The following is an 18324-nucleotide window of genomic DNA, read 5'->3' on the forward strand; positions in this document are numbered from 1 at the left end:
CTGGCAGTGTAAAAGCTCACCCTCTCTCTGTCTCACACTCTCGCCCGATTGAAGTGCGTGTAGAGATTGAGTTTTTTTGAGTCTCACAGCAGCTGCCAGACGGACTCCAATTTAATCAACCGTATCATCCACATTTATTAAATTGTTTTTAGGATTAAAGCCTTTAAGTAGCTCAAACAATAAAAATATAAAATTTTATATAAAACGGGTTTGATTTACTAAATTCTAATTAATTATTAGTAGCGTTTTTTTTTGAGAATTGCAATATAAAATAAATAAAATATATAAAAAAAAAATTGTTTTTAAATTTCAAAGTTAAAAAAACATAAAAAATTGTAAAAACTTCAACTTTCCAATGAAAAATTCCATGAAAGGTCATACCATCTCTTATCAAGCAAATTCTTTTTTTTTATGAAAAAAAGTGCGCAAAGTCAGCAAATCGGGGTTTCTCATATTTAAAGTAATTTTAAGAAAGAGGATGGAAAAAGTTTTCCTTTTGTCGCACAGTGTCATTAGTATGGTACTCTATGCAAAATCTTTTCCAAAATAAATACCACTATATATAACCTGATGACAATAAATCAAAAAAGAAAGTTTTTTAATTATGCAAATAAATTGTTACCGTAAATTAGGTGGCCATTAATCGACAAAATTTTACACCCAATTCATGTTATAAGACCCCTGTAGGACAGTGTATTCTTGTACTCTTCAGCTTTACTTTAAGTGTTCTCTCTCTCTCTCTGCTTGTGTACACCCGCGCTCACTGAGGGAGACTTGGAGCATGGAGCATTGAGCATTAAACCCCATTCCGTTACGGGCAGTCCACTGAGGCGGATGTTTGGCGCGGATTTCTGTTCGTTTTCGTTCGCTGTGTCTGTCGTTCCGTTCCGTTCGGTCCTTTTTTTTGTGGGGGTAATTCTGCACGTGTTGACGTCGCGACTGTTTCGAGTGGTACACAAATCACTCGGTAGTGGAAAATAATTAATGCTGAAGTAGTGATTGTAAGTGCCCCAATGACTTGATTAATTTTTACGTGATTACTTAAATTGTGCAGTTTTATTGCCCTTTTCGCCCGGCAATCGTCTCTCTCTCTCTCTGTCTCTTTCCCTGTCGTTCGCGTAATAAATGGCATAAAAATACATACTGTCTGTGCGTGTATGTGAGTGTGTGTGTGTGAGCACTTGGCTTTTGTTTTTGCTTCCCCTCCCCCTGATCCGTTCCCCAATATGCTGGCTGTCTCTGACGCCGTCTCCCTTTGGTTTTACGTCATTCACCGTTATTTAATTTGGCTATGGGCAATTGTATGCTCGTGAGGGCAGTGCAGTGCAACAGCGAAAGAATTTGCAATGCCGGTTTTCCCCACACAACCTCCCAACCCCCCTCCCGCCCAGCGACGGCTGTCTGGCAACCACTTGTTTGCCTGTGCTGTGGGTTCGGGTACGCCGATACCGTTTGCCGCTGTGTGTGTGTGTATTGCACGAGTCAAAGTGGCTGTGTGTGTGTGTGTGTGTTGCGTTAGCCGGTAAAAAAATGAATCACTGTTTTTACAACTTGTGTTTGTTTTCACACAAAAAATAGCAACGGAAAGAAAAGTTATTATCAATAATATTAAGAGTCGGTGTTTGAATTTCATTTCGTTTGAACTCTTTCCGTTTGATATATCATACGGTAAATTGAGTGGCTGGAACAACTGTTGCTCAAAGCAGCAGACTAACTGTAAAGCGAGTGGGGAGAACCAAACCGAACAGAACCCTAGAATTAATTTGAAAACGTGGTCTAGTATTAGCCCAAGTTTAACCAAAAAATTACAAAGAGAATAAAGAATAAAGCCAATCTTTGGATGTACATAAGTGCGTGATCAATGAATGAAAAGATTTGCAAGAAATCTAGGAACCATAAGGAAGGGTTCTTTCCTTCAAGTGGCATCCATTTCCCCCTAATCTATAACCAAAATTTGCGAATAGAACCTCTTTTAACCGGCTGGCACTCGTCCTAATCAGCTTTGAGAACATAATATACCATACTACACGTTTAGATAGCAAAAATATGTAGGGCAAACTGTGCTCTTTTATCATTTCTTTCAGCAATGCGAGATAATTTTAATTACTTCACTAATATAATCTCCTTATGCGGTTTTAATGGGTCTATTTAGGGATGCTCGAGAGTCGACCATCTGCGAAAATTTCCTTTCTGTTTCCGTAAATTAATTCCCATTCATTGGAACAATTAAGAACGATCAAGTTCAATTGGAAGAATCTGCGATCTATTTGGTGTTATGACATCCCACGCCGCCCTGTAAATGGTGATGATAATATTCCATTGGCGGCGCCAGGCGCCCCCATAATGAAACATGAACAATTTCGCGGTCAATCACTTAACTTTTATTAACTGAAAGCTGAAGGAACGTAGAAGAAACTTTCCGAGGAACGAATACACCGCCTCGTCAGCTTTTCATGGGAAAACTTTCCATGCGAAAAGTGAAATTTCCTTTTGCGCATAAGTGGGTCAAATTGTGTTTTAGTCTGGCACATGGCTTATAACCTTCCCAAAACACAGACACATCATCATACATAAACGGTGTGTTGTGTGGGTTATCTGAGAAGGTCTCTGGACTTTTGCTTACCAATTAATAAACATTATGATTATTGTCATGCGAGTATGAGGAGGTCTTCTCGCACACGTAAACGTACGTGTGCCTCTGTCCTGGCTCTGGTATCAGTTACAGACAAAGCAAATAAACATGGCTCAGAGCTAATGACCGATATCATCGTGAGCAAACGGTGTGACTGACCGTCCATCTGGAGAAGCGTATGTGCGTTTTGGAACACAGTTCGTCTTGATTTTTATGGTACATTCGTAGTACGAGTATTTCTTTCTGAATTGGAAACATCTGAATGAACGGAAAGTATTTTTGAAAGCCGTAAGGTAGGGATCTGGCTGTCTTGTTTTTGAAAATCTATGCCATATCGGATGGCATAGGAAACATGTTTACTATTTGGTAGGGCTCATATAAAACCGATGCTATATCAATAGGAACATCCTTTGCTTCTTGGATCTGCCCTTTGTTAGAAGTTCAATAAGTCCTCAATTAATGGAGGAAGTGAACAATAAATTAACTAATCTTTGTACCCTTTCTGAGGATATTATGGTTTGGGTGAGATCTTAGAACAACATCACTTAGTATAAAGATTATATCCATGTCATGCCTTGTCATATCAAAGTAAAGCTTTGCATAAATGCCATCAGTATTCAAGGGAAGGGTTCTACCGTGCCCGTTGTTTGCTTTTATTATTTATTAAATGTTGAAACTTGTTTTAAACCGGTTGAGAGTACGAGTAATCAATAATAATCGTTTAGGAAATTGTCTTTTTTATCTCGTTGTACTCTCGTATGTTTTTTGAACGAGTATTCAGTGATAGCTGAGAACTGTATGTTCCTGTGATGAAATCCCTTACTAATTGGGTTATAAGTTATTGCTCAAGGTCGTCGTAACTGATAAGAAACCAGTCGTAGACAAGGCCCGCTGATCATCACAATACAATATACAATATATAGGGTATTGAAATGACCGGAATTACTTGCGGGCTGCTGATTACTTCAGCCTTATCGGAGTCATGCCGAGTCGTATAAATGAGACTGGAGTAACTTTTTTTTATGTTTAACATGAGTTTAGTTCTGTTTGTCGCCACCTACAAGCCACAGGTGGAACCGCAGACGCTGACCAAACAGAGAGCCATATGATAACATGGACAGCAGTCCAAAGCCGGAACGTAAAAATCCGCGTCAGGGTGCAAATATCTTCTCGCAGTTGATATTTGCATGGGCGTTGCCATTGCTCTACCGGGGATCGCGTCGCGGCCTAAACATAGACGATCTGACGGAATGCCTCGAGGAGGATCACTCCGAGCAGTTAGGCGATCGTTTGGAGGAGTAAGTACTGACTGATGGATCATAAACTTATCTAAAACCTGTACTCTGTTTGTAGTGAATGGTACAAGGAGGTGGAACGAGCCCATCGCAAATCGAACAAGCCTCGGCTAAGGAATGCCCTATTTCGTTGCTTTTTAGGACCAACGATCGTCAATGGTCTTATTTGTTTAATCTATATAGTGATCAAGTGAGTCGGAAAACATGGATCATTTTAGGCATAAAACTATAAATACGTTCTGTTTTTTAGAACCTTGATACCCGCTGTACTGGCCCAGTTGTTGCTTCAGTTCCAGAAGCTGCCATCACCCACACCCGTCAAGGAAATATCTCTAACAGAGACCCTAAACAGAACAGCCCGCTCTATTGGTCACTTTGTGCTGTCGCAGGCTGTGGCCGATGCCAGCGGAGCAGGCAGCAATGTCAATTCCCCCAATGCCCTGGACAAGGGCCTGGATCCCACCAAGGAATACGTGCAGCTCTCAACCGAAGAGGTGGCTCGGAATGCCAGCATCCAGCGGAGTAGCTTCGAGGAGGCCACCGAATACATTTGGAACGATGCCTACAGCCTGGGCTGTGTCCTCGTGGGCTCCACTCTGTTTGGCTGCTTCCTGCTGCATCACGTGGATCTGCGTCAGCGTTTGATGGGCGCTCGGATGCGCATTGCCTGCTGTTCGCTGATCTACCGCAAAACCCTGAGGTTGTCGATGAAGACGGCGGGCCAGACCCCGGCTGGATATCTGATTAACCTGCTCTCGAACGATGTAAATCGTTTGGACTATGGCTTCATATTTGTCCACTGGATCTGGATCATGCCCTTGCAGGCGGTGCTCACGTGCTACCTGATTTGGCTGCGCATTGGCATCCCGGCGCTGGTGGGGGTGATCGGGCTGCTGCTGAAGACCATACCCGTGCAGACGGCGCTCAGTAAGCTGACGTCCGTGTTGCGGATGCGGATCGCCGAGCGCACTGACGCTCGCGTGGGCATCATGAACGAGCTGGTGCAGGGCATACAGGTGATCAAGATGTATGCCTGGGAGCGGCCCTTTCAGGCGGTCGTGGCCGAGGCCCGACGCAGCGAGATCCAACAGATCCGCTATGCATCCTACCTGCGTGGCTTCTACCTCAGCACCATGGTGTTCACGGAGCGTTCCACGCTGTACATCACCCTGGCGGCGGCCGCTCTCATGGGCCAGCCCATCACCGCGGACTTTGTGTTCTCGGCGGCCAGCTACTACAACATCCTGCAGCTGGTGGCCGCCATCTGGTATCCCCTGGCCATTAGTTTTGGAGCCGAGGCCTTGGTCTCCCTGCGGCGCATACAGGACTACCTGCAGCTGGAGGGGCGCGACGAGAAGACCCACGGACTGACGCACAAGCAGAACCAGGATGGTGGCGACTCGCGTGCCGTCATCCTCAAGGACATCAATGCCAGCTGGGACATCGAGAAGCCGGTGGCCCAGCGCACCCTCCAGAGCATCAACCTGCAGATCGAGAAGGGTCAACTGTGCGCCGTAATTGGAACCGTCGGAGCCGGCAAGAGCTCTCTGCTCCAGCTCCTGCTCGGAGAGCTCCCGATCATCGATGGCGGGGTCGTGATTCAAGGCGATCTGTCGTATGCCGCCCAGGAGCCCTGGCTCTTCACGGGCACCGTGCGCAAAAACATTCTGTTTGGAGAGCAGTACGATCGGAAGCGCTACCAGGAGGTCACCCGATGCTGTGCCCTCAGCACCGACTTCCAGCAGCTGAGCAACGGCGACAAGACGGTGGTGGGCGAGCGCGGTGCCTCGCTCTCTGGCGGTCAAAGGGCGCGCATTAGTTTGGCCCGGGCTGTCTACAAGCCCGCCTCCATTTACCTGTTGGACGATCCACTGAGTGCCGTAGATGCCCATGTGGGGCGGCATCTGTTCGACGAGGTGATTGGACCCAGGGGCCGTCTGGCCCAGCTGAAGGCCACCCGCGTTTTGGTCACACATCAAGTGCACTTTCTGTCCGAGGCCGATGTGATTGTGATTGTGGATCAGGGACGTATCCTAAGGAAGGGCACATATCAGGAGCTAATCAACAGCGAACTCGACTTTGCCAAGCTCCTGGAGCGGCCCAAAGAGGAGGAGACGGAGAACAGCAACAGACTGAATACATCATCGCCTACCATCAGTGGCCATGACCTGGAGGATGACGATGATGACATACCCTACATTGATGGCGTACGCGATGGCTATCAGCCGCTGAGGAAACAGAGCAACTCCACCCACGGCAGCAAATCGGTAAGAATAGAGTGGAGTCTCCTCAATCTATATCTATCTATCTATCTATATGTATTCCACAGTTGAACAGCAGCGATCAAACCGAAATGGATCCGGATGATGATGATTTGGCGGAGGCCCAGGCCTCGGGTGGTATCTCCCCGAAAGTCTGGTACGAGTACTTCCATGCGGGCAGCACTTGCCTGGGCTTCAGCTTCATGGTGTTCGTCATGCTGATGTCCCAGGTGGTGTGCAGCAGCTCCGACTTCTTTTCGAACATCTGGACGCAGCAGGAGCACCAGCGATCGCTGGGGGAACCCACCAGCTTCACCACCTTCGAGTGCATGTACATCTATGGCGGGCTGATCATCGCTGTGGTTATTATGACCACTTTCCGTGGCTTTCTGTTCTTCAAGACGTGCATGCACGCCTCCAAGGTGCTGCACGATCGCATGTTTGGCTGCATTTTGCATGCCACAATGCGGTTCTTTGACACGAATCCCTCGGGCAGGATACTGAATCGTTTCTCCAAGGATATGGGGGCCATTGATGAGCTGCTGCCTCGGGCCATGATGGACTTTATACAGATTGCTCTCGTGATGTTTGGTATCCTGATTGTGATCTCTGTGGTGAATCCAGTGCTGATGGCTGCCATGCTTGTGGTGGCCGTCATCGATATGCTCATCCTGAAGCTGTATCTGCGACCATCGCAGGATCTGAAGCGGCTTGAGGGCATCTGCCGCAGTCCTGTGTTCTCGCATCTGAGCTCTTCGCTCTCGGGACTGGCCATCATACGCTCCCGACAGCTGCAGGATGTTGTGGCCAAGGAGTTCGATCTGCTGCAGGATGTCCACAGCAGCGTCTGGCAGCTGACGATGGCTGCGAATACGGCGCTGGGTCTTTGGCTGGACTGCGTCAGTTGTGTCTTCCTTTCGGTGGTCACATTCAGCTTCATCATCAGCAACGAATGTGAGTGGAGGACGGGTCCTTCTGTTGGCAGTTTCTACTAATTTGTGAACTCCTTTACAGCCACGTACAGCGGCAATGTGGGCCTGGCCATTTCCCAGGCCATGATACTCACGGGCATGGTGCAGTATGGCGTCCGCCAGGTGGCCGAGTCCCTGCAGCAGATGACCAGCGTGGAGCGCGTGCTGCAGTACACCGAACTCGAGCAGGAGCCGGCGGTCAGTGAGAAGGAGCCACCGGCCCAGTGGCCCACCCATGGCCAGGTGGAGCTGCGCGACATGAGCTGTCGCTACGATCCCAATGGATCGCCGGTGCTCAAGAATCTCAGCCTCACCATCGAAGCGGGCTGGAAGGTCGGCATAGTGGGCCGGACAGGTGCTGGCAAATCGTCGCTGATTGGAGCCCTCTTCCGATTGGCGCACATCGAGGGCGGCATCTATATCGATGGCATTGAGACGGGCACCATTTCGCTGGAGATCCTGCGCACTCGCATCTCGATTATACCCCAAGATCCGGTGCTTTTCTCGGCCACCATTCGCTACAATCTGGATCCGTTTGAGCGGTACACGGACGCCGAGCTCTGGCACGCCCTGGAGGACGTGGAGTTGCGCGGCGCCATTCCCGGACTGGACTACATGGTCACGGAAAGGGGCAGCAACTTTAGCGTTGGCCAGCGACAGCTTCTGTGCCTGGCACGGGCCATACTACGGAATAACAAGGTCCTGGTGCTGGACGAGGCCACGGCCAATGTGGATCCACAGTGAGTTCTTCAATCTGCCATCTGTTCTGCTTCAATCTGAACCTATTTTCTCTTGCCAGAACCGATGGCCTGATACAGCGCACCATTCGCGTCAAGTTCCAGCAATGCACCGTCCTCACGGTTGCCCATCGGTTGCACACTGTCATGGATTCGGATCGCATTATCGTCATGGACGCTGGCACAGCGGTGGAGTTTGATGTCCCGCATCTGCTGCTCAAAAAGTCCCGGGGCCACCTCCGACAGATGGTCGAGGCCACGGGCAGTGAGTCGGACGGTCTCAAGAAGGTGGCCAGCGATACCTTCAAGCGTATGCAAAGGCAACGGGAGGACCAAAGAGCCGCGGCGCAACAGTCGTCGGAAGACGATCAGCGGCAGGAGGAGTGAGTGGGAATGGGGCAATGGAAACTCCGGGATTCGCATTTACCCCACAGCCGGTGCTGTGTAGCCCAACGGAAACCGTACCAAAATGATTTTCTTTTTGCATAGATACATATTTGTATGTAATATTCATGTTTCCATGTTCTTAGCCTTTAGTTTAAGACTCGATAACAGTCTAGATTGTGTGCTGCCTTATATGTATTGTACTTAGATATTATGTTATCTCTCCAAAAAAAGGGGGGAAAAAGACCAGGGAAAGCCAGTGAAATGTTCACAAAATATACAACATGACATACTTAAATTATCTTCCGAACAGGCGGAAGCACTTTTCACTTAATCACTCATTTAGCTTAGTTTTTCCAAATGTACTTATAAATATAGTTGATATACATTGTATATTCCTCCGACTTGATTCAACTGTGAAATGTGAACAATTGTACTTGAAAATTGTAGTTAGACGCGTGTTTTTTGAATAAATAATGGCCGTTTCTTAAAATATAAATAACCAGCTGCCCCGTCTGGATCCATGGCGATGAGCAAGCCGTTCAATGGTTCTGGTGTTGTCTCAATTTCAGGTATTTGACTTAAGTTTGAAGTTGAGCGAACGATAATGGGGACATTCTTTGTCTATAGAAGCAATCAGCACTTTCGGATGAGCGTAACAATCAATTTTTGGCTCGTACGTTGTCAGCCACATTCTCTGTGAGTTTTTGTATAAATAATTGCCTTTTATTAAAATATAAATAATTGTCATAAAAAATTTGTTGCTAAAAATTAAAATCCCTTGAGGTATAATCGATTAAAATCCCTTGAGCTAGTCCATAAAATAATCACTTTCGTGGTGATCTGATTTTGGCGGGTGATTTTCGTCTCGGTGATCTTGATTTTGATTTCCGCTTCGGTTCCGATTTTGGCGGCGACTTCAGTGTAAGAGCTGTGGGAGTGGTCGCCCTGCCGCTCGTATGCCTGCTCTGCTGATGATGGGACGCAAAGGGCACTGGCGGTATGTCATCCGGGTAATTGATTAGAGAAATGCGACTCTCGCCCGAGAACAATAGTGAGTTTGTGGGGGAGGGACCGAAAACAGGCGTTTCCAGGGGTGTCGTCCGGCCAGACCTTTCCTGGGCCGTCTGGAATGAGCCCCTAGGGGTCGAGGTCTTTTGGCGGTCATTGGTGGCTCCTGTACCATGGGCTAGGCTTTGCGGTGAAGTGGATCGGGAAAGCGAATCGACGATGGAGTGAAGGAAATGGCTCTTTAGGGAATCATCGGAGCTGTCTGCAGTTCCCACATGATGTTTGAGTAGCTCACGCGTGAGAAACTCGCGCAAGTTCAGCGAGCGGCCAATTTGGCTGGCATTCTGGCCGGATTGATCGGATGACATGTGTTTGGACTTACTTTCCGCGGATCGACCGTAGCCGGCATTTAATCGCGTTGTCTGACGTTCTGGCGAACTGTTGCTGGTGCTGCTGGCATCCTCCTGGCGTTGCCGCTGACGCATTGTGGAGGGCCACTTGACGCCAATGCGCTGCAGTTCTCGATCTAGATCTCTGGACAAACTGCTGCCAGAGAGGTGCTGAATGCCGCTCTCATTGGGCGGTTCAGTCGAGTCGGGTGGAACGCTCTCCCTGCGGGTACTGCAGGCCACTTCCTGTGTGGTGATGACTTCTGTGGCGCCATCAGAGGTTCTAATGATGCGCCGTTGACGCAGCTCCTTTTCCACATTAAAGGAATCCGATGAATCATTATCCAGGCTCGACGAATCAATCATCTGCCTTTGATCGGGCGGTACCTTGTCGAGCAACTTCTGCATGTAGACCCGACGGTCGGGAAAATCCTCGACGGGCAAAGTGTGCAGCCGCAATTGCCGCATCAGCTCTCCCGCTGTCAGAGTGCCTTGTTCCGACTCCTCCACATGCAGCCGCGTGTTATTCAGACTGTGGAGATATGCATTTAGGCTGGGAAACTCCCGATAGTCGAGGCCTCCACATCGCTGATGGATGGCCTGGACGAGCTCGTTAAACTCCAGCTTCAGCCGCAGGCTTTGATCGGCATCCAATTGAGACAGATCCAATTTCATATCTCGGGCATACTCATCAAAGTTGGGAAACGGCTTTGGCACTGGCGTGGCAGCCACAATATGCGACTGGCCGGGCGTCTCCACCTCTGCTATGGTGGACAGCTCGTGGGCTAGATCATCCGCATCCAGTTGGGGGCTATAGCGGCGTATGGTGGCTGGAGGTGCCTTTCCCCGTCGCTGCGCGGTGTTCTGTGTGGATGTGGGGAGTTCTGCATCGGCATTGACCTGACCCAGAGCAGTAATGGGACGCGATTCGGAGATTCCACTGTCCCTGCTGGCCGCCGTTGGCTTGTGTTTCATTAACGGCAGAGCCTCCGATGTGGAGGGAGTCGTATTGTCGCTGCGATCCGAGAGCGTTCTGGATCTGTGCTGCTTCTCCTTCTCCGGCTGCGTCTGACCGGGCGGCAGTTCCAAGTATTCCGTGGATTGGCGCTCGCCATCACTGGCCGAGGTGAGGGTCACCTCCACCAGACGCTGCTTCTCCTCGCGCACTTTGGAGATCAGCTCCGTCAGCTCCGCGATGCGATGCGTGTAGTTCTGGGTGAGCCTTGCATAGCGCTCAATTTGTAGATCGGCAGGCTCCTGGTTACGGGGATTCTTATTGGATTTCTCGACTGCAGATCGGGACGTCCTCTTCGTCGGAGTAGCTATGGTAACAGACTTTCTGGCAGGACTTGACTGGCGGCTGGAGGGACGAGGCTGCTCCTCCTCAAGCTTGTGCTCTGTGCGCTTTTTTCCCGTATCCTTTGACTGGCGAGCTTTATCGGGGACCTGCTTTTTTGAAAAACGCTTGTTCCAGATCTGATCAAAGGCTTGCATGCTGGTCTCTTTATCCTTCTCCTGCTGATGCAGCTGACTGCGCAGAGTGTCCTCCAGCTCGTTGACGAAACTCCGGTTGTCCTCAATGAAGGCGTGAACCCGGTCCACGCGCATTTTGTCAGCCGCAGTCTCAACTGCATGCTCCACGCGAAGGCTATCGGCCACAATCTCCTCTGGCGCAATGTTCCTGGATGAATTGATGATCGATGGATCGGGCGTGGGCACATCCGAACTGCTGACACTCAGTTCTTGTATGGAGCGTCGGGTCATGCCCAACAGACGCTGTATATAGTGGGCAATCACGGGATCCACTTGAGTAGGCAGCGCCTCAGATGCAGACGCTGGGGCATTAGGGTTCTTATAGGTAATCGGGGGCAGACTCCGGTAGGCTGTGGAATTCGAGTCTATGGAGTTTTGACCCTGATCCTTGCCGTCCGATGTTGGCGCAATCGTGGGAGTGCTCTCTCTGGTGACACCCGATGTGGATTCCTTGGTAGCTTCAATTTCAGTAGATCTGGCTTTTGGCTTCGACTTGTGCTTGGGCATACACTGCTTGACAGTGCCATCGCTGTTGACCTTGATGATGATCACGGGATTTTCCCTATCTTTCGCCTCGACATCGATGATCTTCTCCTTTTGTGCTTTGTAGAACTTCCGCAGACGCTGCTCGAGTAGGGCTTCCTTTTGCTCCAGTTCCGTTTCCCGCTCGTTTAGGGTACGCGCCTTCTCTGCCAGTATATCTTCCCGCTCCTGACGTAAGGCGTCCAGTACCTCCTTGTCCTTGTCTGCATGGGAGGAGGATCGCTGGCCCGCTTTCAATTCCTCCATCAGTTGTATGCGTATCTTTTCCACACGATCCAGCAAATTCTTCAATCTCATGGACTTTGGGGTGTTGGACTCCTCTGCCCTGAGATCTGAACGAAGCTTCTTGCTCTGATCATCCACATAGTCGAGCAGCATGGAGCAGCAGCTCTCTGAGCTCCCCTTAAAGTCCGTTGATCTATAGGTATGTTCTCCCACATTAATGGCACTCGGGGCGGCGGTGACCTTGCCCTTTCCAGATGTGGCAGATCTTGCATTGGAACCAACTTCGGGGCATGTAACGATGGCCGGTCGCAGCAACATCTCCTCCATGGCCTCATTCATTTTTTGCTCCCGACGTACAGCCAGATCCGCAAACCGATGACTGGGTATAAAGTTTGCCTAAAAACAAATCAATTAGGTACATGAAAAACGTGAAAACTCATAGACTCACATCGCTGGGCAGTAGATTCGGTTGATTTTGGACCAGAGCATCTAGTTTTTCTGTCAATTCGGCACAGTCCCGACGCACCTGCTCGCGTTCCAGGGCCCTTTTACCGCGCTTGTCGCATTTTTTCCTGTTTGCAGATAGATTTATATTTGTTTTGGTACATTTTAGAGGTGAACTCTTACCTGAGCTGGTCCAGCTCTTGCTCTCGCAATTCTCTCAGGTGATTCTCATCAAGCGCCTGATCCATGGCAGTCGGCAGTCTGGGATCTTTGCCATTTAATTGCACTGACTTGGCGGGTGCCTCATAGGTTCGATGGTACCTATTGTTATGATCATAGAAATGAACGTAACTGGCTGGATTTGTTGGTTGGCCGCTTTGCCGCAGGATAAATTGAGCGGTGGAGACACTGGAATGCGTTGTTGATGATATTTGAGGGGGGTCCGTGGGAGGGATATCCGGTGAAGGAGGTCTTGCCATTGCTTGCACCTGCTGTGCGTACATGGGATGTGTCTGAGGTGGACGTGGTTGAAAGGGCATCGCAAATTGCTGCATAGGCGGCATCGACTGTTGTGGATATTGTGGCTGAGCCTGTGGATACTGAGCGTAAGTTTGGAATGGTTGTTGCTGCTGCTGCTGCAGAGGAGGGGGATATAGAGGTGCTTGCTGCATAGGATTCCGTTGCTGCATTTGTGGATTTTGCAGCATTTGTGGATTTGGCAGCATTTGTGGATTTTGCAGCATTTGTGGATATTGCTGCACTATAGGGACCTGCTGCATTTGCGGCTGTTGCTGCATCATTTGTGGATTTTGAGCCTGTTGCTGCATCATTTGTGGTTGTTGAGGCATTTGCTGCACTAGAGGGGGCTGCTGCATTTGTGCATTTTGCTGCATTGAAGGGGCTGCTCCCTGTGCTGTAGCTTGTTGTGTGGGTTGTGCTGGTTGAGTGGTTATTTTTTTTGGCAACGTTTTTCGTTTAATTCCCGCATCGATCACCTTGGCAGGAGGTGGATCTGTTCTCAGGGCAGTGCTTCGCCCCATTGGCTGCTGTGGGCTCGTCCCTGATTTTGAGGCTCTGTTGGCCTTTTGTGTAGTTGTCGCCCGCTTGGGGGCTGGTAGTTTTTTGGCAGAAGCAGCTGCTGGCGCCTTTGCTGCCGGCATTGCCTTTTTGGGCGATCGGGGCAGTGACTTTGTGGGGCTCGGGGGTGGTGCGTGCGCTTGCTTTGGTTCCGCTGGCGCTGGGGCTTGGGCTGCCACTGGGGCTTGGGCTGCCACTGGGGCTTGGGCTGGTGCTTGGTCTGGTGCTGGTGCTTGCAATGGCCGAACTATTGTCTCGGTGCGTTTAACTATATCTGTGATTTGCGTAAACCGTTGTCGGCGTGGATTATCCTTTCGATCTGGACTGGTGGCAGGACTGGTACGCACAACATGGCTGAATTTGCGGTTGGTTTGAATGTATTTGTCGTTGATGTCCAGGCCAGTGCAAGTGTTGACCACATGGCAGTCTGCCTCGTCTATGTTCACATCCAGAATCACTGTAGGGTTCTTCTTTAGTTTGTTTGCCGCACCAGTAATGGGTGACGACGGGCGCGTATTGTTCTCCCCATCCTCGCCGTCCAAATGCAAGATGGAGGAATCGCTGCTCTCGTAATCGTCACAATCATCATCGGAGGTCAGGCAGAAGCATTTGGGATTGTCGTGGCAGCAGGCTCGCTCCGGCGAGCTTGGGAAATTGTGGACCACGCCGCCAGTCGCACGGTTCTCCTTGTCGTCGGGCTGCTCCTGGGGCAAAGGAGTTTGTGTGCTAGTTGTGGCGCGTCCTTGCGCATTGAGAGGATTCATACCACCGGCTGACCGCAGCTTCACTCGAGTATTTTCAGCGTTTCTTTTCATTGCCCGAAGCCTGCATTTTTTTATTTTGTCGATTTTCTCCTGCTTCCGCTTTGCGGTCTCCTCATTCTCCGCTTGTGCTGCCCGATGGGCGTAACCCACTTGAAATATGGCTGACCGGTAGTCTTGGTGCTTTTTGACCAAAACATTCTCACGCCACACTTTCAGCTCGTCCTGCTTGGTCTGCTGCAATCGGTTTATTTGGCGCTTCTTTTCCGCAGCAACATCCTCGCGTATTTTTCGGGCCAAGCTGTTCGACTTCTCGCGCACCTTAAAAGACAACGTAAATGTTACAAGACCTTCGGAATTAATGCGTCGTAGACTCGCATAGCGTACCTGCTGTAAACGAGTTATGCGACGCTCGTTTTCAAGATCTTTTTTGACACGAACTGGATCGTCGAGTACGCTGACGGGTCTCTTGCAGCTGCTGCCAAAGTGTCCTTTCACAGGTATATGCAAAGCCATCAGCTGTTAATATTTTCCTAACACTATACACATACACACGGTCAAACGAAAAAACGAACGAATATAAAAGAACACGAATTTAAGAAATATCAAACAGCCAACGTCTTCAAAATCCTAAGCAAGCGCAAGCACAGGGATGCTTAGATCAGTTTGACAGACCCTCAAAAATATACCGAAATATACCGTCTCATTTGAAAAATATATCGTAAATATACTGACGAATTCAAGTTCTATTATACATATTCCTCGTTTTTCATATTCCGTCGAATATTACTAGTTATATTGAACCCTCAGAACTTCCCACATAATTTTATCCGATTAATAATTCAATTCAATACTTGACTGTCTTATATTAAATACTTGTTTTTATTGGTTTAGGAGAACATAAGAAAAAATCGTTCCTATTGCTTAAGTTTGATATTCCGTTGAATTATGCTGACTAACTAAAACTTTTAGCTCTGCCCACATAATGTTATGCCATTGATAAATACATTTTCTACAAGATTAGTTACTTACTTAATTACTCCTTTTTATTGTATTTAGCTACAACAAGGTTTGAAAAAAAGGTCAACAGAAAACAGGGGCAACGTAAGTAAGTATGTAATGTAAGGGACATTGTGGCGTAGAAAAAACCCTCCACCAACAGAGGATAGCCCATCACAAAATAGATAGCAAATCGCAAAAAAAGAGAGCAAGTCCCACCAAACTTGAGCGCCAAATAGAAATAGTTTAAAAATGATTTAGCGAAAAGGATTTAAATGCACTCCCTTAGAATAATTGATGCACGGAAGCACGATTTGAGGTAGCGAAAATTCAAAAGACCTGCGTATGGAAGTTTTAATATCCTTTGTTCTTAAATATACCTTTAAACATTAAATTTAATAGATGAAATTGAAATATACCATTATATATACCGATAATATAATTAGCCTTATCGCAAACGCTCAGAGTGTATATCGATAACATTGATATTATCGATGTATCGGCTGACAAAATATTTATCGCGTACTGCAGAAAAATTCATCGCATCAAACAGCTGGGCCTTTATTGTTTTGGATTACGAGATAGTAAATAAAAATTTTGAAATAATTTTCGACTCGGCTGAAAAATGTCGTTCCTATTGAGGCAGTTGATCAAGCCGGGGCTGCAGAGGTAATTTCCACATCAAATTCGTTAAAAAATTTGAATATAATTTTTTTTTGCAGAAATCTACTGCAGTCGGCGGTTGCAAGCCGGCATGTCGCCTCGGCCAATCCCGAACAGAAGATACAAGTCAGTGAGAGCTGCTTGAAACGTTTGCGTGAGATCTGCATCGATGGCTCGTTCTTGCGCATAACAGTCGAGGGTGGCGGCTGCTCGGGATTCCAATACAAGTTTGATCTGGACTCAAAAATGAACGAGGACGACCTGCAGTTTGGCGAGGAAAAGGCCAAGGTGGTGATTGACACCGTATCGCTGGATTACTGCACTGGCTCGACCGTGGACTATCACAGCGAGCTGATACGAGCGGGTTTTCGCATGATGGCCAATCCGTTGGCCGAGCAGGGCTGCTCTTGCGGCTCCTCCTTCTCAGTTAAAATGTAATGGGACTGTATTAAACGTTAGTGAATTATTTAATACATATGTATATATATGTTCAGTTATATACACGTCGATTGTGGACAAAACAAACAAGAGGGGGCCAGGGGTAGGATATTGCATAATAACGCAGACAGGCTGGGCCTGGGTTAGTTTTTACAATAATATACAGGAAAGCGGCACGCCAGGAGCTCGAGCCCCCTCGATTCATTTGCAGGCAGCCAACTGGTCGCTGAGACTAATCACTTGTTCGGTGAGAACGCTAATTTGCTCCTCATAGTTAATGCGCGTTGTGGTCTGCAAGGAGAGATCCAGATTGTTAGGCTTGGGAATAAATAAAGGCTTGGGGGAGTAACCTACCAGTTCCTCTTCCATCATTTGCAGGGCGCCACCCAGGCTGGCCAGCTGCTCATCCTTGGCCTTCAGCTCATGGGTGGCGTTCTCCAGGCAGTTTTGTAAATGCTGCACCTCCAGTTCGAAGGATCGCAGTCTCGATTCGGCATGTACCTTTAGCCGCAGCAGATCTTCGAACTTTTTGCTGAACACGCTATAAATCAACTGCTCTTTCGAGGGCGGTTCCGGCGGCTCCTGCATGGAGTCACGCGCTCGTTGACTGCCTCTGGCCTCCAGTTCGCTTGGCTTGACGGTAATGCCCGCCGCGGCCGTGCTGCAGCTGCAAATGCTGAGATCCTTGATTGGATTCGAATTAAAGTTCTGGTGCAGCTTGGCCACCTCGTATTGGGCGCGCCAGTGTGCCGCTTCCTTTTCCAGCATTGCAATGCGATCCTCGGCTGTGAGCTGCATGACATGGTTGGAGTTATTTTGCTGGAGGTTGTGCAATGGAGTGTTGTCACTGCCGGTGGCACTCAAAGCGTCCTCGCTGCCAAGCTGTCAAGTGAAGGATGAGGTAAAGGCTTGAAGAATGAGGTACTACACCTACCATGCTGGCCGCATCCACCAGTTTGGTCTCCAGTTCGCTGTTTCTGTGCTGTAATGCTTCGACTTCTTTTCGCAAACGTTTCTCAAGCTCGTTTTGGTCACCAATGCGCTTCTCCAGTTTCTGTTCGAGCGTCGCTATACGCTCCGTGTGCAGCAACAAGTCACGCTGCTTGTCGTCAATCTGTGAGTGGGTGGGTGTGTGTCGGTAAGTTAGAGGAGGAGCCTTTTGTTTTCCCCGTATCACTTACCAATGACGTCAGCTGAGCATTTTCCATGATTTTCTTTTGCAGGTCTTCGAATAGGAGGGCCTCTTGGGCGGCATTAGCTTCGTGCGATGTCTCGGCAGAGGCGGCGTCGCCAACATCCAGTTTGGTGCCACCTAGCAGTCCCCGCCTTGAAGCGGGCTCCTTGTCCTTTTTCTTCCTCTGCTGCTCGTGCACTGAGATTTCTTGTTGCAGTTGCGAGACCCGAGACTCCAGCTGCTTGTTCCGGAAGCCCAACGAGTCTACCTCCTGTTCGGTGCGGCGCAGGGATGTGGCATACTGCTGCAGCTGCTCCCTGAGGCCACCCTCCTTGGCCTGCTCTTCCAGCACCGCCTTTTTCAGCACAGTGGCCTGGGCACGCAGCTGTGCGTGCGGATGTGTGGATTAAATTAGATTAACGCCAGCCGTTAATGGGCGTAAACTGTTGCTGCTGCGGGATGATTCTTACCTTTGAGTATTCGCTGGCTAGTTTCTGGTACTTGTCTGCCGACACTGTGCCATCCATGGTCATAGCTTTCTCCGCCATGCAGGCAGCCAGTGAGAGTCGTTCGTAGGCGGAAATGCGTTTCTTGCAAATATGCCGACGGATTGTTTTAAACAAAAAAAAACAACAATAAACAACACCAACACCAATAAACAGACTTTTCGATAAAGCTTACGGTGTGACCATATACCGTCTCTTTTTCAAAATATACCGATGAAAAAACGAATTTAACCCGCCTTTATTTAAACAAGTGAAAAACTTGATAATTATACTTCTTCTTG

General features: G+C 48.6%; 4 protein-coding genes across 6 annotated transcripts; 2 read left to right on the plus strand and 2 right to left on the minus strand.

The window, feature by feature from the left end:
• Positions 1-794: 794 nt before the first annotated feature.
• On the plus strand, positions 795-8773 carry LOC108155364 (probable multidrug resistance-associated protein lethal(2)03659). Of its 3 annotated transcripts, none has more exons than XM_017286125.2 (7): positions 795-1001; positions 3674-3930; positions 3986-4117; positions 4178-6194; positions 6257-7142; positions 7203-7899; positions 7959-8773. In XM_017286125.2, the coding sequence occupies exons 2-7, from the start codon at positions 3746-3748 to the stop codon at positions 8281-8283; spliced, it is 4242 nt and encodes a 1413-aa protein (XP_017141614.1). In that variant the 5' UTR covers positions 795-1001; positions 3674-3745; the 3' UTR covers positions 8284-8773. The 3 variants fall into 3 exon arrangements, with proteins under 3 accessions (XP_017141614.1, XP_017141615.1, XP_033245169.1); XM_017286126.2 differs by having other exon boundaries at positions 3697-3930; XM_033389278.1 differs by having other exon boundaries at positions 3703-3930.
• On the minus strand, positions 8399-14916 carry LOC108155362. The gene is made up of 4 exons (XM_017286124.2): positions 14651-14916; positions 12609-14584; positions 12430-12553; positions 8399-12377 (listed from the first exon to the last, which is right to left on the minus strand). Exons 1-4 carry the CDS (start codon positions 14777-14779, stop codon positions 9108-9110), a joined length of 5499 nt encoding a protein of 1832 aa, XP_017141613.1. The 5' UTR covers positions 14780-14916; the 3' UTR covers positions 8399-9107.
• An 886-nt stretch (positions 14917-15802) lies between these two features.
• LOC108157140 (iron-sulfur cluster assembly 2 homolog, mitochondrial) lies at positions 15803-16402 on the plus strand. The gene is made up of 2 exons (XM_017289041.2): positions 15803-15931; positions 15985-16402. The coding sequence occupies exons 1-2, from the start codon at positions 15888-15890 to the stop codon at positions 16361-16363; spliced, it is 423 nt and encodes a 140-aa protein (XP_017144530.1). The 5' UTR covers positions 15803-15887; the 3' UTR covers positions 16364-16402.
• LOC108157139 (protein phosphatase 1 regulatory subunit 21) lies at positions 16374-18203 on the minus strand. Its single transcript, XM_017289040.2, has 5 exons — positions 18008-18203; positions 17545-17922; positions 17298-17477; positions 16718-17245; positions 16374-16654 (listed from the first exon to the last, which is right to left on the minus strand). The coding sequence occupies exons 1-5, from the start codon at positions 18083-18085 to the stop codon at positions 16565-16567; spliced, it is 1254 nt and encodes a 417-aa protein (XP_017144529.1). The 5' UTR covers positions 18086-18203; the 3' UTR covers positions 16374-16564.
• Between the last annotated feature and the right edge of the window lie 121 nt (positions 18204-18324).

Source organism: Drosophila miranda, chromosome 2, assembly GCF_003369915.1.
Source record: "Drosophila miranda strain MSH22 chromosome 2, D.miranda_PacBio2.1, whole genome shotgun sequence".
Classification (NCBI taxonomy): domain Eukaryota; kingdom Metazoa; phylum Arthropoda; class Insecta; order Diptera; family Drosophilidae; genus Drosophila; species Drosophila miranda.